This window comes from Macaca mulatta, chromosome 8 (genome assembly GCF_049350105.2).
Source record: "Macaca mulatta isolate MMU2019108-1 chromosome 8, T2T-MMU8v2.0, whole genome shotgun sequence".
Classification (NCBI taxonomy): domain Eukaryota; kingdom Metazoa; phylum Chordata; class Mammalia; order Primates; family Cercopithecidae; genus Macaca; species Macaca mulatta.
Genome location: NC_133413.1, coordinates 73,565,757 through 73,586,014, shown reverse-complemented (window position 1 = coordinate 73,586,014; position 20,258 = coordinate 73,565,757). Strand labels below are relative to the sequence as shown.

Below are 20,258 nucleotides of genomic sequence, written 5' to 3'. Positions count from 1 at the left end.
GCATCATTCCATCCTAACAAAGACAGAGGTGCACAAACCGCACACTACAGTGATAAGTCTGAACTGCATAAGCTGTATAAACAGCCATTTCACTGCTACGTGGTCAAATAAGTATACATCAGGATGTGTTCTTACACTATTCTGTGACATGGTACAACCATTCTTATGATGCATCAAAAAGTTATTAATGTCAGTGACAAGGAGAAAGAGGTCCGAAGCTAGTGAGAACAACGAGCCCTGAGTGCCACTGCACTGGTGCTAAGTAAGGCAGGCACACAGGGAAGCCCATCTCTCCTTTCGGGATAACTAAGAAGGCGCTGAGTGCATTACAGCTGCAGTGCTCTTGAGACAGCCCGGGAGAGTTAATGCCTCACGAAGTCCCTTCCATTTCCAGGGACTGATGGTGAGCCTCAGAGAACAGAGTTCCACCTTTAGTAGTGGAAACAGTGGGACAACCACTGATATGAGCGGATCATAGTCACCTTATAGTCACATGCCGCAGGGGAGAGATGGCAGGCAGAATTTGACATAGCTCAGCGTGCACTTTATCTGGATAAATATAAGATGTGAAGGCTAATCAAGGACAAATGAAAACAGTATAAAGATACAGTGATTCTATTCCTCTTTAGGTGCCTCCAGCTACAGTTTACTAACATATGGCTGGTGATTGTTGGTTTTTAAATCAAGGTTTGAAAGAACATTACTCCACCTTCCCACCAACTCCTACAGACACACACACACACAGACACACACACACACACACACACCCTGATTTGTCCTACTAGCTGGTGCTTAATGTCGATGCTGTAAATGCAAAATGGCCTGACATCAACTTACATACGGGGGTACTAATGCAAAACAGCTATTCTCAGGAAAGAGCAGAAAGAGGTGACCACCTCCGCATCTGTCCTACAGCCTGATCATCAGAGGTGGGTTTCCTGTGTACCTGGATTGTCAGAGATAGAAAGCAGGCAGTGAAAGTACCTGTGGAGCTGGCTGCAGGGCTACCCTGAAGTACGGATTAGCTTTGGCTGTCTTCTAGTACTTAGTTGCAATAGCAGCCACTCAATCAGCAGTGGCCACATAGTATGTAGCAATTTTTGTGAAGAAAAATTAGCCTCCAGCAAAGGCAATCAGACAAGTTAAGATACCAAAGAAAAGTCAAGTTTTCATTTGTAAGCCTTAGAAAAAGACTAGCTGAAAGGTATGGGGGAATCTCAGGTCAGCTTTTCTCATCAAGTCTTTCTTAACTGCAGTCATAGGCATCATCCTCATGGAAATTTCTAACATAATCAGATCTAGCTCTACCTTTACTGTAGAAGACAGTTCTGGAATTCCAGCTGCTGTCCTTCTTTGATAAACTGCCTTGCTCTAATTATTTTTATGTGAAGAATTACTGCTACATGGAGCTTAATCTTCCTGGTACCCAGGTGCTAACCATTTGGATGGAAATACACAAGTCATGATTTTGACAAACTTCAATTTAGTTACTCACTATGTTCTCTGAAATTCCATATCTCTTTGATAGCTGCATATGTTTACGCCATGCTATTTTTCTTCCCAAGGGGTAAATCTGCTTCTGTTAACCCTCTTCTCCTGGTGTTACTGCTGCCCCTACTGTAAGCTGATGTGTAGGTGTCCTCTTCAAAGCCCCTGCTGACCACTGGGCTCCGCGTTCTTACAATAAGAGCAGTCTTTACTCTTTCCTTTCATGGGTGGTGCTTTCAGTGTAGATCCTGGTAGAGACTCCATGGCAGTTATGGTGAGACTTACACCTCCCTTGCTGGCAGTTGTGATAAGATATTGAATCCCAGCACAGATTACTCCTGACCTGTGTGTCACATGTCCACAGGCCAGACCCAGATAACCAACACTGAAAGCATCTTGATAGCTTTAGGCATAATGGTGGAGCCATGGCTGTTGCAGGTCTCTTAGGGTCCTCACCGAGAGCTGTCAAGACACCTGTTCTGCTTAAGCCTCTGCTTCCTGTCCATTCACTCACTTTATACGAGAACTATGGCAAACATCAGATTAGGGGGTCATGGGCTTCAACTTTGTCTTCTCTAGAATGGCCAAGCGAATCAGCCTCCATGCTGGGGATACCTGTTTTCTTCTGCTGCTTTTTTTCCTCTTAAAGACTTAATATTTTAAGAGCAGTTTTAGGTTCACAGCAAAATTGAGAGGAAGGTACAGAGATTTCCCAAATGGTCCCTGCCCCTGTCCCTGCCCTTGCACAGCCTCCTCCATTATCAGCAATCCCTACCAGTGTGTTACATGTGTCACAACTGATGAACCTACATTGATATAGTCACATGAAGCCTATTGTTTACATTAGGATTCACCCTTGGTATTGTACATTCCATGGGTTTGGACAAATGTATGCTGAAATACGTCCATCATTCCAATGTCATACAGAGTAGTCCGACTGTTCTAAAAATCCTCTGTGCTTTGCCTATTCATGTCTGCCATCCCGCAGCCCTTCATCTGTTTACTGTCTCCATAGTTTTGCCTCTCCCAAAATGCCATATAGTTGGAATTATATAGTATGTAGCCTTTTCAGTTTGACTTCTTTCATTTCATAACATGCATTTAAAGCTCCTCCATGTCATTTCATGATACCGTAGCTCATTTCTTTTTAGCACTAAATAATCCATGGTATGGATGTCCCAGAGTTCATCTGTTCACCTGAGGAGGACATCTTTGTTCTTTATCAAGTTTTGGCAATTATGAATAAAGCTGCTATAAATATCCATGTGTAGGTTTTTGTGTGAACCAAACTTTTTAGCTTCTTTGGGTAAATACCAAGGAGCTTGATTGCTAGATCTTACCGTAAAAGTATACTTAGTTTTGTAAGAAACTGCCAAAGTATCTTCCAATGTAGTTATATTTATTCTGCTTTTGATAAATTCTGTGTCATCTTTTCAAAGTAGCTCAATTGTTATTTCTCCGGGAAGCCTTTCCTGCCAAGAGAGAGTTAACTATTCCCCCTCCCACATAAAATTTCCTTGGAGATAGATATTGTTTTGCACCTATCTTTTCTATGTACATCTCCCCTCCTAGATTATTGGCTCCTAAAGGTCAAATCTCAAGTATTATTTATCTTTATATCTCTAGCACTTAGGATGTGCCTGGCGTGCATAGTGTAGGTAATCAATCAGTGATTGTAAAGTGAATTAAACTGATTGATGTAATCAGTGGGCTTTTTAAGCTTGATATCATTACTTTAAAAAGGAAGAAACAAAACATGAAAGACCAAATGCATCTGTGAACCACCTTACCCCTATCCCAACCCTACTTCCCGTATACATATTCACATACAATTTGACTGTGGACACTTGAAAGGTGCACTTTGTGGTTATGGAGCATTGACATACTCAAACATGAGAATTAAGGCTTCCTATGCAATTCTGCAGTATTACCTAGGAATGAGCTGCTGGCTGGAAACTCTGCATATGGAGTTCAAAGCTACCTGTTCACAGACATAGGCCTGGGAATATGCTAAGGATTCTTCTGACCCCCTTAATAAAGTGGCTTCCTCACAACACCTGGCTTTCTACTTAATGGTGATAAAAGAGGCTTAATGAAAGTCAAAGCCAGCATTCATTCCCCTCTCTAACAATTTTGCACAGAAGGTTGGCTTTTTCTCCAAGCTGTTGCTGGGTAGTGATATGGCATCATTGGGTTCAATGGAATTCAATATAACAGCCTTATTAAAAGAAATCAAGTAGACTGACAGAGGCAGATTGGATAAATGCTGAAATATTTGCATACTGGTGGAGAGTACAGATACTGACCTCTTAAATTGTTTCATGCACAATGATTTCAATTCAGGCTTAGTTTGATCTTTTAGATTTTTGCTTCCTTTATGGTTGAAAGGCATTTCATATTCATCTGACATGGTAATATGCATAATCTGTCAAAGCAGAAGCTTGTTCTATTGCTTTCTGTAGAGAATAGCTTGTAGTTTATGCTATATTCAGCAATCCACTGCTAGGTCAGCAGTGAACAGGGATGCTAATAAAAGCCTTGGAGCAGATAGCGGAGCTGATCAAAGCCTTTTAGGTGATCTTAAAAGTATGTTTTAGGTGTTTTTGATTCACAGAGATGGAAGTGACTTTAGAGAACATAAGTGGAAGTCGCTTGCCTCTGGGTCATGCCACAGAACATCCTTTTGAGGTACATAGGTACACGGGCATCCAGTTTTTAAAAGTCATTCAAGAAGAAAATTCCATTATCAACATTTATCAAATGGAGTTGTTAATAACTTTCCCTAATAGAAAGATCTCTCTTAAATTGCAGCATTTTTCATATTGCAATTTCTCTGCTGACTTTTTTTTTTCCCCACAGTGGAGATGAAAGAAACCATTCATCATCCTCTTATCACATAACAAATATATGAAGACTCTCTAAGTCACCACTAGGCATAGTCTTCATTCTTTTCTCACTCCCAATGCACTAATCACCTTGATTATTGTCACAATCCCTGACAGGTTTCCCAAATCTACAAATATCAACTTTTGGAACATATCGTTTATGAGCACTTAGTGGTATGAGTAATGAGGTGGTGACTGCTTGGTTCTGGAGGGTTATATAGGGTGAATGTTTTTTCCAAATTGGATTTGCTTTAAGAAACCAAAATTTATTTAAACATCTATCATATGACAGGCACAGTGCTGATTTGTGCTGCCTGTGAGCTATGTTTACTTTAGATCATTCTGCCAGAATAAAGTTAATTCAACCTGGGGAGGTAGAGGAGTCAGAGTAGCCTTCTCAGAGCTTCAGTCCTCACAGACACTGGGTGCAGGGGCTACATAATTGGGTAAGAACCACTGTGGCAAAGAGGCAGCAGATGAAGCTTTTCATATGTGTTTATTATACAAGCGACTATTTTACATAATTTCTTCTATCACCATGAAATTACAGAACACCGAGCTGAAAGAACAAAAGATCATCTGAGCAAGTCCATCATATCAGGTTGGGTGATAGTTTGCCACCCAGGAAAGATCTCAGCTCCACAACTTACTAATAGTGGAGCTTTGAGAAAGTTGCCTAACCTCTATGAACCTCAGTTTTCTTATTTATAAAGTGGGAATATTAATTAGCACATTGCAGTGTTTTAATGAAGATTCAGTGAGATAATATATGCAAGTATGATAGCTATTATTAATTTATACAATTTTATATGTGCTACTTGGAATTTTCTAGGAATGGAGTCACTGTATCTATTTCCATGTTTCCTAGTATTTTATTAATCAGGTGACTAAGATTTCTTTCTTGTACTCAACTGAAATCTAACCAGTTTTGGGTGGTTTTGTTGATGCTGACTTCCTTCCATGTCCTCTAAGAACATAGAAAACTTGTTTCTGAACTTGTTAGTCAAATGTTTGAGTACTAGGAAGAGTAATGGGCAACTTTACATGTACCATACACACATTATCCAATTTAATCTGTTTCCCTCCTGTGAAACCATAGTATGGTGATAGAACAAGTCTTAGAGACACTGAGGAAGGTGCCTGGATGTCACATAGAGGGCCTGGATTCACTGCAGGTCTTTCTCCCCTTTTTACTTTGCTGTGCTGCCCCAGGACACATATTCAGTTTTCACTTCTGCAGACTAAATAATCTCATTAAAAAAATTCAGTAACCAGCTATTGATAAGGGGAATAAGATAAAACTATTGTTTTTGAAATATAAATAATGTCACCAGCTTCAAATCCTTTTTGGAATGAATAATAATAATGGTGATGTTGGGTTACATGTGAAAGGTGTGCTTTAAATATGAGTGGAAAATTAAACCAATGATTAGTAGTAGTAGGTTCAAATTATTCCAGTTTTGGTTAGTTTTTGCTGAGTTAGAAGGATTAATATTTTCCATATCATCACACCTTTACTTACTGGTTTAACAGGCTTTAACTCAACATGATCCTGGTAGTAGGAGTGTGTATCAAGTCCACCTATGAAATCAACTGAAAATATAACATAGGCCAATATGAATAAGTGTGTGAAAAATACACATAATATTAATGTTTCAGGAAGAATGCATAAGAGCAAAGTTAACAAAAATATCCATTCACCATAAAATGAAAAAATATTTAGCAAAAAGGACTACTAAAAATATTGTCAATGAGCCAAAAAGAGGAAATTTTAAAAATACACAACCTGGATTCATAGGATCTGAAAAATAAGTTGTTATTGGTTTCAGTAAAAAATGAAGTAATATTAAAAAGCATGAGATTTTAAATAATGTGTTTGTCCTTAGGCATACAGACATGCCCTTTCTCCTTACATATCAAAAGATATACTGTCTCCTCTTGCTGCCAGAATCCTTTTTGTTTCCTTAAGAATATGTATTGAATCATTAGAAAGGCATTTGAGAAGCCACACAATCTATCTCCATGCCTTCTGTCCCCAAGTCACCCCCCAAAAATAAACATCTGCCTTTTGCAAATGTTTTGTTTCCTGCCTAATGGCGGAGTAACTGGCTGTCTGTATAGACTTCTCATCTTTGTAATATTCTTTACAGTTTCTTTTGGTTTTGATCAAAGCCTCAATCTTTTCTTCTCCCAAATGTAGTGTACATATATGATCTTTGTTTCTCCTGTTTCATAGTCCATTAAAGATACTAATTACTTTAAACCAAGCTTTGGTTGTATTATAGCACTCTAACATTAACAGGCATACAGGCGTGTAGGAAAACTGAACTCTCAAGAGTGTGTGTGTGTGTGTGTGTGTGTGTGTGTGTAAATGCCAAGCAAGTTTGCTAAATGGAGGACATGTGTAGTATGTTTTAGCCCAAATATTTGCCTCCATACAGAGTATCAGTTTTTGGCAAAAATTTTATAAAACAAAACCCATAAGTAGTATCTGTTTATGATTCTTTTCACCAAATACAGACACTACAAAATTCTAAGTCTTCTCAAATCAACTTCTGTTCCTTCAGGTGCAGAAAATACATTTGTCCAATTAAAAACTGGGACTCCATTCTAAAATGTCCTTTCTCAAGTCAAGATATCTCAAAGGGAAATTATAAAATTAAAAAATCAATTATTGTGCAACATTTTGAGTTCTCATTTGTCTTTTGCTTTTGTGAGGATATAGTTCAATGTTTTCTGTAACCTTTCAATTATTACAATTTATGAAGAGTTTTGAAAGTTTTTTTGGGGGGTGCTTTGGTTTGTTGAATAATCAATTTAAATTTTGCAATTGATCTTGAATGTAATGCAACTAAAATGTAGAAGATTCGTTTATAAAAATACAGACATTTTAAGAAACTTAGGTTGATTTACAAAGTAGTTTTTCAAAGGCCAAAATAGTCAGAACTCAGATTGATAAAGGGAAGGGAAGAGAGAAAATGTATTCTTTTATGTTGAAGTTCCTTTTGTTTTCAACATTGGCCTCATCACAAAAACATTCTATTTTATTTACTCTAAATGTGTGTGTGTGTGTGTGTGTGTGTGTGTGTGTATACATATATACACATTTTGAAGACACTTAGAATTTCTGTTTTCATCAGTAAAATAGTGCTGCTTTATTAGGATGCAATTGTAAGTTTCTTGTGCACTTGAATTCCAAATACAGTCCTGCTTCATGTATTTTTTAACCTAGTAAGAATATTTTTTGTTGTTTTTTAAGCCATATGTTGTACTTCACAAAATTTGTATTGTATTATTTCCACGAAATAAATAAATTTATCTTTAATATTTACTACTTAATTAGATTATGACAGGATTTAAAATAATATCAGAGTTTTGCTTTGGACAGAATGAACATCTAAAAGGCTTATGTTTGCTGGTCATGGTGGCTCATGCATGTAATGCTAGCACTTTAGGAGGCCAAGGTGGGCAGATCATTTGAAGTCAGGAGTTTAAGACCAGCCTGGCCAACATGGTGAAACCCAGTTTCTATTAAAAATTAAAAATTTAGCTGGACATGGTGGCACACGCCTCTAATCCCAGCTACTCGGAGGCTGAGGCAGGAGAATTGCCTGAACCTAGGAGATGGAGGTTGCAGTGAGCCAAGATCATGCCACTGCACTCCAGCATGGGCAACAGAGGGAGACTCTGTTTTCAAAAATAATAAAAATAAAAGAAACAAAAAATAAAATAAAAAAAAAAGGCTTATGCTAAGCCAGGTGCAGTGGCTTATGCCTATAATCCCAGCACTTTGGGAGGCCAAGGCAGGTGGATTGCTTGAACTCAGGAGTTTGAGAACAGCTGGGCAACAATGGTGAAACCCCATCCCCATTAAAAAAAAATTCAAAAATTAGCTGGGTGTGGTGCCATGTGCCTGTAGTCCCAGCAACTTGGGAAGCTGAAGTGGAAGGATGGTTTGAGCCTACAAGACAGAGGTGGAGGTGGCAGTGAGCCCAGAATGTGCCACTGCACTCCAGCTTGGGAGACAAAGCCAGATCCTGTCTAAAAAACAAAACAAATAAACAAACAAATTTAAAAGGCTTATGCTAATTATATGAATTGGATTAAAAAAGTAAAATCATTTAAATAAGTTAATTGGTGGTCTGTTGAAAGCATCTGATAAACTAATATAATTCCAGTACTATAAACTGGTATATAAGACTGGTATCATTATTTTAACTCTGAGAAATTCTTCTCCTAGTGTGTCAGTGCATTAACCTACACTTCCAGCTGCTCTCCAGTGACCCTACCAGCTGGATATGGTGGGAAGAGTTGCTGGTAGGAGCTGTAGATTGCAGTGTTTCTTCCACATCCACTGAGACTGGAAGGAGTTAGCCATCTCCACTACTCCTACTGAAGTAGGTATCTTTCTCAGTGATCAGGTTGCATACTGCCTTTGAAAGGAAGATGCTAGTTATGTTTTGTCTTTTAAGTTTTGGAGAAAAGAGAGTGGTATTGTTGGTTTTCTTACAGATTTAACCATACAGTTAAAAGAGAATTCTAAAAAAAAAAAAAAAAAAAAAAAAAAGGATTCTGTTGATTGCTCAGGCATCTCACATACCTTGATAAGACTATGATAGAAACGGGAAGAATTGTCTACATACCCATTCTAGATTTTCCTAATACAACTATCAATAGTAATATTTCATTTGAAAACTAAAAAATGCAGGACAAAGTCTAAAACAGATAAAGTGCCAGGGCAATTTGTATAAGCAAGGGCTGTTTTAACCAAATTAGGACATCTGGTCCCTGCGATTGATGGCACTATAAATCAGCCACACCTATGTGTTTTTTCTTTCTTTCTTTTTTAAATTGTTATTTGTTATTTGTTTTTTTCTTTCTTTTTAATTGTTATTTGTTTTTCGGCTATACCTTCTCTGCATATCAGAAACTTAGCACGATGTAAATGTTGTAAACTCTAGAAATAAAATGTCACATATAGGTAAGACTTAAATTATCAGATTCTAGAACTAGACAAGACTACCAAAAATTTAACTATTAAGGAGGAATCATTGAAAAGTAAGTAATAAAGAAACTGAAATATCAAGAATTCTTCATGGATGGGACAGAGAAATGAGGCTTTTTGGCCACGGAAGCCACCAAGTCCTCAAGATGAGGATGTTTTCATATTAAAAAACAGTTTGTCATGCATGCATCAATGTTTCCCATTTGCTAGAGTGGGATGACAGTTCAAGTAAAGGGGCAAATGAAAGTGTACACAGAGGGCAAGTTTACAGATTATGAAAGCTTTTTTTAAAATGACATCAAGTGCTTTAAAAATGAAGAAATTTTAAAAATAGAAGACTTAAAAAAGACTTGAAAACAACTCATTAGGAAAGACCTTCAGTTTTTACTTATGTTTGGGGAAAGGCAGTCATATTATACCGATAAGAAAGTAAAGCAACTCTGCATTTTTAAATTCACTTTCTTGAGAAAGATAGGAGAAGAGAAGATGCTGAATTAAGTGCTTTCTTCAGTGGAAATAAGGGTGTGAATTTCAATGAAACACGAAAATAAACAGAAAAGGCATGGACAGGTTTTCAGAAGTACTAGAAAAGGAAGATTGGAATAAAAACATCCAAGTAAATCTGTAGTTATAACAGCAAGAACACTATACAGGGATCTTCAGCAGAAAAGATGGAGCAACAGAAGGAAGCATCAGGGCACAGCTTGCTGGGAGCCTGCAGGACAGTGAAATTGAGTTCCATGTGCTTTGATTATTAGATCCTGGAAGTGAAAAATATATTTTAGAAAAAATAACAACACAATTAAGAGTTGGCATCAACTGTCCAGAAAAGTCAGCCACACAGAGGGCCACTCTCTACACCCATTCTCAGAACCTGAGGTGTTACCATCAAAGATCCCCTGGGGAGAGCCTGTAGCTAGGAAATCCCTTTGTTTGCAGTCCTTTCAAATCTTCTTGCTGTGCCAACTTCCAGCAGCACAGCCAAGCAACTTCTTGGAAGAAATAATATTACTTGTAACAAAATATCTTTGTGGTTACTCGCTCTAGCCATCACCAATTCCTGACAAGGATTCTCACAGAACCGAAGAAATTACAGAGCTACTTTAGATTTATAGCAGCATCCTACTGTGCAAATACAGACTTGTATTCTACTTGTAAAAAATACACCACCAATAGCAACTGTTCTGTTTGTCTATGGGACACTCTGGGTCACAAACGAAGTTTCCATTAGATAATTCAGTGCTACTGATTCAGTTCCCCACTCAGCCATGGCAAACCTGATTGACTTTATGCAGAATCAAAGGGGAACTCAAGGCAATTGATTTTCCTTCATCCTGTGCTGCTGTTCAGGAGGCAACATGTGCAAGGTGGCTGGCTTTCAACCCGGCAGCTTCCTATGAGAAATAGTTCACTACATGTCATGTGAAGTTGAAGATGTAGCCCTTCGGGGGCTATGGGAAGAGTCACCCTCAGCTCTGAGAAATTTCCTGTGCTCCTCAGAGGCAGTCTAAGTGCTAATGTTTTCCTTCTCTTATGGAAATGCTTGCTGCTTATTGTAAATCCAGAATCGATACTTGGATTCTCCTCTGTGGGCTGGTGTCTATTTTCCTGTACATTCATGCACATCTCCTCAGATTTTCAAGATTCTGCTGAGCTGAAAGCTCAGAACATAGGCATGAAGATGTGAATTAACACCATTAGATGAAGAAAGAGAGGTTGGAATTGGGCAAATCCAAGCAATATCTTCTTTTATCATCTAGACATTACATTAGTAATGCCTCTGGTTTTATAAAGTATGGCAACTTTACACAATTTAAATTTTAACTTATTTTTCAAGTCTGATCTTAAACATATTTTCAAATTTGATAAGTACTTTGTTTTCATCTTTGAAAAGACACTTTTAAGTTGTAAATTACTTCTAATACACAGAAAAGTGTAGAATATAAAATAGCAGATGCTTGTGTTTCCTCTTTAGGATTAAATATTTTTTGCTATATTTTCTTCAAATTTCTTTTTATTTTAAGAAATACTGGCCAGGTGCAGTGGCTCACGCCTGCAATCCCAGCACTTTGGGAGGCCGAGGCAGGCAGATCATGAGGTCAAGAGATGGAGACCATCCTGGCCAACACGGTGAAACCCCGTCTCTACTAAAAATACAAAAATTAGCTGGGCAGGGTGGTGTGTGCCTGTATTCCCAGCTATTTGGGAGGCTGAGGCAGGAAAATTGCTTGAACCGATGAGGAGAAGGTTGCAGTGAGCCGAGATTACGCCACTGCACTCCAGCCTGGGCGACAGTGAGACACTGTATCAAAAAAAAAAAAAAAAAAAGGTGTACCAAATCACAGATATAGGTAAAACTCTCTCCTTCATCCTCTTGACTTGATTTTATGTATCAGGCAGATCTTGTTTTGAATTCCAGCTCTACACTTATTAGCTTTGTAACTGTGGGCAAATTATTTAACTTCTAAGTGGCAGTTGCTCATATGGGCAAGCTGCTTGCTCTAGTTATCTATTGCTGTATAGCACACAACCACATAATGGTGTCTTAAAACAATAATCACCATTTGTTTTGCTCATGAATTGGTACATCTGAGCAGAGCGTAGCAGGAAAGGTTTATTTTTGCTAAATACAATGTTAGCTGGGGCACAGGAGGCTGCAGCAGCAGCTTATGAGGTGGTGCACTCACATGGCAGGCAAGTTAGGACAGGCTGTTGACTGTTTGCTTAGCTGGGGCTGAGGGCTGGAGACCTTGTTGCTCTCCACAAGGGCCTCTCCATGTGGCCTGGGCTTCCTTGCAAAATGATAGTTGAGTTTAAGGGTTAGTAACCAAATATAGCCAGGCAGAAGCTGTGTCGCCTTCTATGATCTGGCCTGAAAAGTCACTCAGAGCCACTTCCATCAAACTCGATTAGTCAGGACAGCTGCCAAGCCTGCCTGGGCTTAAGAGGCAGAACAGCAACTCCACTTCTTGATGGGGAAGTTAGGCAGGAAATATTGTTGTGACCATTATTAGCAATTAAATTCTTCTACAATGGCTAGTACTAATAGTGACTTCCAATGGGTTTACTATGAAGACTGACAAGAAAAATGTATACTATATGCAGGATAGTGCCTGGCTAGCCCTTGGAAGGAGCTCAAATATATTAATTTAATTCTTTTTCTTCACTAGAACTTTAGTTCATGTTTGTTTCCCCAAAGCAGATGTCACGGGACTGCGGAAGTCCTAGGCATTCAGCAAGTGTTTGCTTTTTCAGTGAAGGAGGGGAAGGGGTTAATAATTGTAAGGTTTTGAGAATATTTAGTCATGGCTCTTATTATCTTTAGGATCACAGATCTCTTACAATCTTATAAAACTTGAGGAACCCCTTTGTAAGAAAGTGCACATTTGGCCGGGCGCGGTGGCTCACGCCTGTAATCCCAGCACTTTGGGAGGCCGAGGTGGGTGCATCATGAGGTCAGGAGATCGAGACTATCCTGGCTGACACGGTGAAACCCCGTCTCTACTAAAAATACAAAAAATTAGCCGGGCGTGGTGGCGGGCACCTGTAGTCCCAGCTACTCGGGAGGCTGAGGCAGGAGAATGGTGTGAACCCAGGAGGTGGAGTTTGCAGTGAGCCGAGATCGTACCACTGCACTCCAGCCTGGGTGACAGAGCAAGACACCGTCTCCAAAAAAAAAAAAAAAAAAAAAAAAAAGGTGCACACTTCTGTATCCGTTAAATGATTTTATTTCATGGGGTTCATAGCCCATTGCATTTATGGACTCCAGGTTAAGAGCCTCAGATTGAGACTTTTGCCTCTGACTTGGATACACTTAAAGTGAAAACGTGCCATTTCCAGTGAGCTCAAGCCGTCATTTATGTCCCATATTTAACTATATTCACCAAATAATTAACCAGGATGTAGGCATTTTGTTTCACTCCAGCTATGTTGCACACGGCCTCGTCACCGAATTTAGGAGCACAGAGCCCCTATAACATTGTGTTTAGGTCAGAGAAAAGACAAGACTCAGGAAGCTGAGGGACAATTAACACATTTGTTCTGAGGTTGCTTTCTAGTCCATCATTGTTCCTGCTATGTAGGTATTAGGCTTTTCTAATCAGCATTTATTTTACAAGTTGCCAAGTCCAGCAATAACGTCTTAAAGAAACATCTGAAGAACTCAAATATGGGGGCAGTTACACTGTGATTTGCTTGTTCCGTGATATAAATTCATAAGGAAAAAGCTGGGGAAGAGGCTTGACATCAACTTAGTTCACACAGAGAGAACCTTCAAAGACTGCAGAGAGGAGTTCGCAGCACCCCACCATAATGAGGGCTTTTAGGAGAGACCAGTTATTTCAGAGGTAGCTAGCAATTAAACCCTGCTGCTGTTATGAGTGAATGAGCTACTCTGCAGTGTCACTGATCTGTTGCTGTCTCCTGTCTGAACAATCTGAGCATTCAGTAGGCACGGCCTGCTGTGTCAAAACACAGGCCACAGTTGGAGCTGCTTATGGCATACCTAGTGGCCGCTAGGGCACCGTGATGGGTCTGCTGGGCACAGTGGACTTCACAGTGCCTTAAAACATTGTTTATGTCCCGGGGGTGGTTGGGGCTGTGCTACCCCCTGCCTGAAATAACTTTGTGACCCCGAAGAGCTGTCCAGGCAGGCAGATGATGCCCAAGTGCCAGCTTTATGACTATTTATGGTTGTTTTCTTTATGCTTCAGGAAATTTAAAATCTCCTCCACCTTTCAGAAGGCATGTGAAATTGAAGAGAAGCACATGAGACCAATGAAATGCTCCATGTTAAGCCAGTTCCAGCTGAAAGAATAGAATATGCAGTCCCAGAGGCTGCATTGTCCAGATCAGAGTTTCCCAACATTTTTTACCTCTTTCTACTCGGCAATACTATGCAAAATGGATGCTTCTACTCTATCTTGTCCCCCTCAGTCTCAGGTACTTATGTGAAGAACTGATACAGTTCAATTGTCCTTGATGGCAACTTGTTCTGACAAACACTGAGTGCAATCCCCAAGAGTCTGGAGGGTCTGGAAGCCTCCCCAGCTCTGTCTCGGATCCTCATTCTTCCTCATTGTGAGACTCCTCACAATGAGAAGGGAGGCAATAAGAGACCCGTGGTCTTCAAACTGGAGAAGATGTGCCCCAGGTGAATGTAAGACCTCACAAATGGTGTGTAGGCATGGCAGAGTGTTCAATTTCAAGAGACTCAATTCCAAAATTTATGTGCCTTTGAAAAAGTATGGCCATTCTGGACCTTGCTTCTTTCATTCCTTTCTATAATCATCTTCTTTCCACTTTGCAAGGAGAGGTATTTATCTCAGCCATCTGGAACCTTAGCTTGGTGCATCATCCTGGCAGAACAAGCCTTCGGGTCACCAAACAAAGTGGTAGTTTTAATTTTGTATGCTGATATTAACAAAGTAATAGCTACTAATAAAAAGGTAGCTGGTTTTCAATCTTTTGCTTCCAAAAAAATTGAAGAAGAACCTCATCACTAGTAGCACTTTAAAAATAACTTTAGATGATAGGTCACCATGTATCTTTGGGCACAAAGCTCAGCCTCTTTATCTACAGGGTCAACCTTCTGCACATGTTGTATCTCATTCCCTGCTTTATTTTTTTCTCTTTTATACTTGTCACTATTTACTATGCAATATTGTATATTTTACTTAAAAAATGCATGTGTTGTCAGACTCCCTCATTACAAGTTAAGCTTCATAAGGGAAAAATCTTTGTTGGTCTTCTATATAGTTTTGCTCCCTGCTATAACCCTCAAACCTAGAACAGTGTCTAGTACAAAGCAGGTCCTAAAAAGTACTTGGAGAAGGAGGGAATTTTAAAAAATTGAGTGACATTGTTACAGCAAATTTCTTCCCATTCTCCTATTTTTTTCTGTGAATTTTTCTATAAATAAATACTAGCACCAAATATTGGAAGTATTTGAGGTAGCCCATCATTCTAGCAATAACTAATATTCATCCATGAAGACATGAACTGATTGAAACAAAACTGCTGCATTCATTTCATTAAGAGGTGCTTTTCCAATAATATTTCATTTTATGTTTAGGACTTATTCATCAAGATTTGTAATAAATTTATGTTTGCTCAATCATGTTGATGGCCAATAATTGAAATTATATTCCCATCCAAAGAAGAAATTAAACACTTAAAAATTTCCAGTTTACAGGGAAAATTAATTTTTTGGGGTGAATAAATCTGAAAAGATTTGCAAGCCACCACACTGATTTCAGTAAAATGTAATTGAGAAAAATTAAATATGTCTAAATGAATGGGAGAATATAAAAGATTAATGGATTTGAAACTCAATATTTTAAAATACCAATTGATCTTTGGAGCAATTAATCTATGAATTCAAAGAAAGCCCAATAAAAATTTCAGCAGTTTAATAAAAATGCTGATTTCTAAAATTTATGTGAGAAGGCAAAGACTCAAGATAAGACAACATTGAAGAAGAACCAAGTTGAAGAACTTACACTACCAGATATCAAGACTTTTTTTCAAGTAAATTACAGTAATTAAGAGAGTATGCCATTACATAAGAAAGGACAATAGATAAATGAAACGTATGCCATTACATAAGAAAGGACAATAGATAAATGAAACGATAGAGTTAAAAAATAAATCTACTTGATTTATGACAAAGGTGTCATCATAGGACAACAGGGAAATAATAGTTTTATATATATGTTTCAATGGGTTTTTGGCAAACAGGTGGTGTTTGGTTACACAGGTAAGTTCTTTAGTGATGATTTCTGAGATTTTGGTGCACCCATCACCCAGGTAGTATACACTGTGCTCAATGTGTAGTCGTTTATTCCTCACCCACTCCCACCTTTCCCCCCATTTCCCAAAGTCCATTATGTCGTTCTTATGCCTTTGAGTCCTCATAGCTTAGCTCCCATTTATAAGTGAAAACATACAATGCTTGGTTCTCCATTCCTGAGTTACTTCACTTAGAATAATAATCTCCAATTCCATCCAGATTATTTTGTTCCCTCTTATGGCTGAGTAATATTCCATGGTGTATATATATATATATATTTTATACCATATAAAAATATAATATACCATATAAATGTAAAAATATAAATATATATATTTTTAAATGTTTTCTTTGTGTGTGTGTATATATATATACACATATATATACACACATAGATATATACATATATATGTGTATATATACATATATACACACATATACACACACACACACATAATATATGCCACATTTTCCTTATGCACTTGTTGACTGATGGGCATTTGGACTGGCTCCATATTTTTGCAATTGTGAGTTTTGCTGCTATAAACATGCATGTCAAGTGTCCTTTTCATATAATGACTTTTCCTCTGGGTAGATACCCAGTAGTGGGATTGCTGGATCAAATGGCAGATCTATTTTTAGTTCTTTATGAAATCTTCACACTATTTTCCATAGTGGTTGTACTAGTTTACATTTCCACCAGCAGTGTAAAAGTGTTCCCTTTTCACCACATCCATGCCAACATCTATTCTTTTTTGATTTTTAAATTATGACTATTCTTGCAAGAGTAAGGTGGTTATCACATTGTAATTTTGATTTGCATTTCCCTGATAATCAGTGAGGTTGAGCATTTTTTCATATGTTTGTTGACAATTTGCATATCTTCTTTTTAGAATTGCCTATTCATGTCTTAGCTCACTTTCTGATGGATTTGTTTGTTTGTTTTTTTCCTGCTGATTAGTTTGAGTTCCTTGTAGATCTTGGAGATTAGTCATTTGTCGGATGCGTAATTTGCAAAGATTTTCTCCAGCTCTGTGGGTTGTCTGCCTACTCTGCTAATTATTTCTTTTGCTGTGCAGAAACTTTAGTTTTATTAAGTCCCATCTCTTTATCTTAGTTTTTGTTGCATTTGCTTTTGGGTTCTTGGTATGAAGTCTTTGCCTAAGTCAATGTCTAGAAGGGTTTTTCCAATATTATCTTCTAGAATTTCTATGGTTTCAGGTCTTAGATTTAATTCTTTGATTCATCTTGAGTTGCTTTTTATACGTCTAAGGTGAAAGATGAGGATCCAGTTTCATTCTTCTACCTGTGAGTTATCATTTATCTCAGCATCATTTGTTGAATAGGGTGTCTTTTCCCCACTTAATGTTTTTGTTTGCTTTGTTGAAGATCAGTTGGCTGTAAGCATTTGGCTTTGTTTCTGTGTTCTCTATTCTGTTCCATTGGTCTATGTGCCTATTTTTATATCAGTACCATGCTGTTTTAGTGACTATAGCCTTGTAGCATAGTCTGAAGTCAGATAATGTGATGCCTCCAGATTTGTTATTTTTGCTTAACTGGCTTGGGTGTGTGGGCTCTTTTTTGGTTCCATGTGGATTTTAGGATTTTTTTCTTTTTTTCTTTTTTTTTTTTTTAGTTCTGTGAAGAATGATGATGGTATTGTGATGGGAATTGCATTGAATTTGTAGATTGCTTTTGGGAGTATGGTCATTTCACAGTATTGATTCTATGTATCCATGAGCATGGGGTGTATTTCCATTTGTGTCATCTATAATTTCTTTCAGCAGTGTCTTGTGGTTTTCGTTGTAGAGGTCTTTCACTTCCTTGGTTAGGTATATTGTTAGGTATATATGTTAAGTGTGTGTGTGTGTGTGTATATATATATATATATATATATGGCAGCTAGTGTAAAAGGGATTGAGTTCTTATTTGATTCACAGCTTCATTGCTGTTGGTATATAGCACTGCTACTGATTTGTGTATTTTGTATCCTCAAACTTTACTGAATTTATTTATCAGTTCTAGGATCTTTTTGGGTTAGTCTGTAGGCTTTTCTAGGTATATGATCATATCAACAGTGAGCAGTGATGGTTTGACTTTCTCTTTACTAATTTGGATGCCCTCTATTTCTTTCTCTTGTCTAATTGCTCTAAGACTTCCAGTACTGTGTTGAACAGAAGTGGTGAAAATGGGCATCCTTGTCTTGTTCCAGTTCTCATGGGGAAAGCTTTCAACATTTTCCCATTCAGTATAGTGTTGACTGTGGGTTTGTCATACATGGCTTTTATGACCTTAAGGTATGTCTCTTCTATGCCAATTTTGCTGAGAGTTTCAATAATAAAGGGATGCTGGATTTTGCCAAATGTTTTTTCTGCATCTATTGACATGATCATGTGATTCGTGTTTTTAATTAATTCTGTTTGTGTGGTGTATCACATTTATTGACTTGTGTATGTTAAACCATCTCTGTGTCCCTGGTATGAAACCCACTTGATTATGGTGGATTATCTTTTTAATATGCTGTTGGATTTGGTTAGCTAGCATTTTGTTGAGCATTTTTGCATCTATGTTCATCAAGGTATTGGTCTGTAGTTTTTGTTGTTATTATATCCTCTCCTGATTTTGGTATTAGGGTGATAGTGGCTTCATAGAATGATTTAGGAAGAATTTCCTCTTTCTCTATCTTGTGGGATAGTGTCAATAGGATTTGTACCAATTCTTTGAATGGCTGATAGAATTCAGCTATGATTCCATCTGGTCCTGGACTTTTTAAAATTGATATATTTTTTAAAATTATCATTTCAATCTTGCTGCTTGTTATTGGTCTGCTCAGGGTTTCTAGTTATTCCTGGTTTAATCTAGGAGGGTTGCATATTTCCAGGAATTTATCTATCTTTTCTAGGTTTTCTAGTTTGTACACATAAAAGTGTTCATAGTAACCTTGAATAATCTTTGTCTGTGTTATTCTTTGTAATATCTCCCATTTTGTTTCTAATTGAGCTTATTTGGATTTTCTGTCTTTTCTTGGTTAAATTTGCTAATGATCTGTCAATCTTATTTATCTTTTCAAAGAACTAGCTTTTTGTTTCACTTATCTTTTGTATTTTTTTTTTCAATATATTTGGTTCTGCTCTGATCATCGTTATTTCTTCTGCAGGGTTTGGGTTTGGTTTGTTCTTCTTTCTCTAGCTCCTTCAGGTGTGACCTGAGATTGTCTATTTGTGCTCTTTCAGACTTTTTGATGTAGGCATTTAATGCTTTAAACTTTCCTTTAGAATTGCTTTTGCTGTATTCCAGAGGCTTTGATAGGTTGTGTTACTATTATTGTTCAGTTCAAATAATTTTTAAGTTTCCATCTTGATTTCATTGTTGACCCAGCAATGATTTAGGAGATTATTTAATTTCTATATATTTGCAGGATTTTGAGTCTTCCTTTTGCAATTGATACCCAATTTTATTCCACTGTGGTCTGAGAGAGTACTTGATATAATTTCAATTTTTGTAAATTTGTTGAGACTTGTTTTGTGGACTATCTTATGGTCTACCTTGGAGAATGTTCCATGTGCTTATGAATAGAATGTACATTCTGCAGTTGTTGCATAGAATGTTTTGTAAATATCTGTTAAGTTCATTTGTTCCTAGGGTATAGTTTAAGTCCATTGTTTCTGTGTTGACTTTCTGTCTATATGACCTGCCTAGTGCTGTCCGTGGAGTATTGAAGTCCCCCACCATTATCGTGTTGCCATCTATCTCATTTCTTAGGTCTAGTAGTTACTATTTTATAAATTTGTGAGTTCCGGTGTTAGATGCATATATATTTAGGATTGTAATATTTTCCTGTTGGACTAGTCCTTTATCATAATATAATGTCCCTCTTTGTCTTTTTTTTTTTTTTTTAACTGTTGTTGCTTTAAAGTTTGTTTTGTCTGATATAAAAAACAGCTACTCCTGCTCACTTTTGGTGTCCATTTGCATGGAATATCTTTTTCCACCTCTTTGCCTTAAGTTTACATGAGTCCTTATGTGTTAGGCAAATTTCTTGAAGACAGAAGAGACTTGGTTGGTGAATTCTTACCCATTCTGCCATTCT

At 37.7% G+C, this 20,258-nt stretch overlaps 1 protein-coding gene across 4 annotated transcripts in view; it reads right to left on the bottom strand.

Annotated features, from left to right (window-relative positions):
- Window positions 1-20,258, bottom strand: part of NKAIN3 (sodium/potassium transporting ATPase interacting 3) — a 731,409-nt gene that overhangs the window by 42,864 nt on the left and 668,287 nt on the right. Inside the window, exon 6 of one of the 4 annotated variants that reach the window (XM_015145447.3) lies at window positions 5,896-5,966. The exons of 2 other annotated variants lie outside the window; for them this stretch is intronic. In XM_015145447.3, the coding sequence (XP_015000933.1) occupies window positions 5,896-5,966 (71 nt within the window). Of the gene's footprint in view, window positions 1-5,895; window positions 5,967-13,402; window positions 14,750-20,258 lie in introns of those variants that run through there. One more of the 4 variants, XM_077942823.1, reaches the window with a different exon arrangement.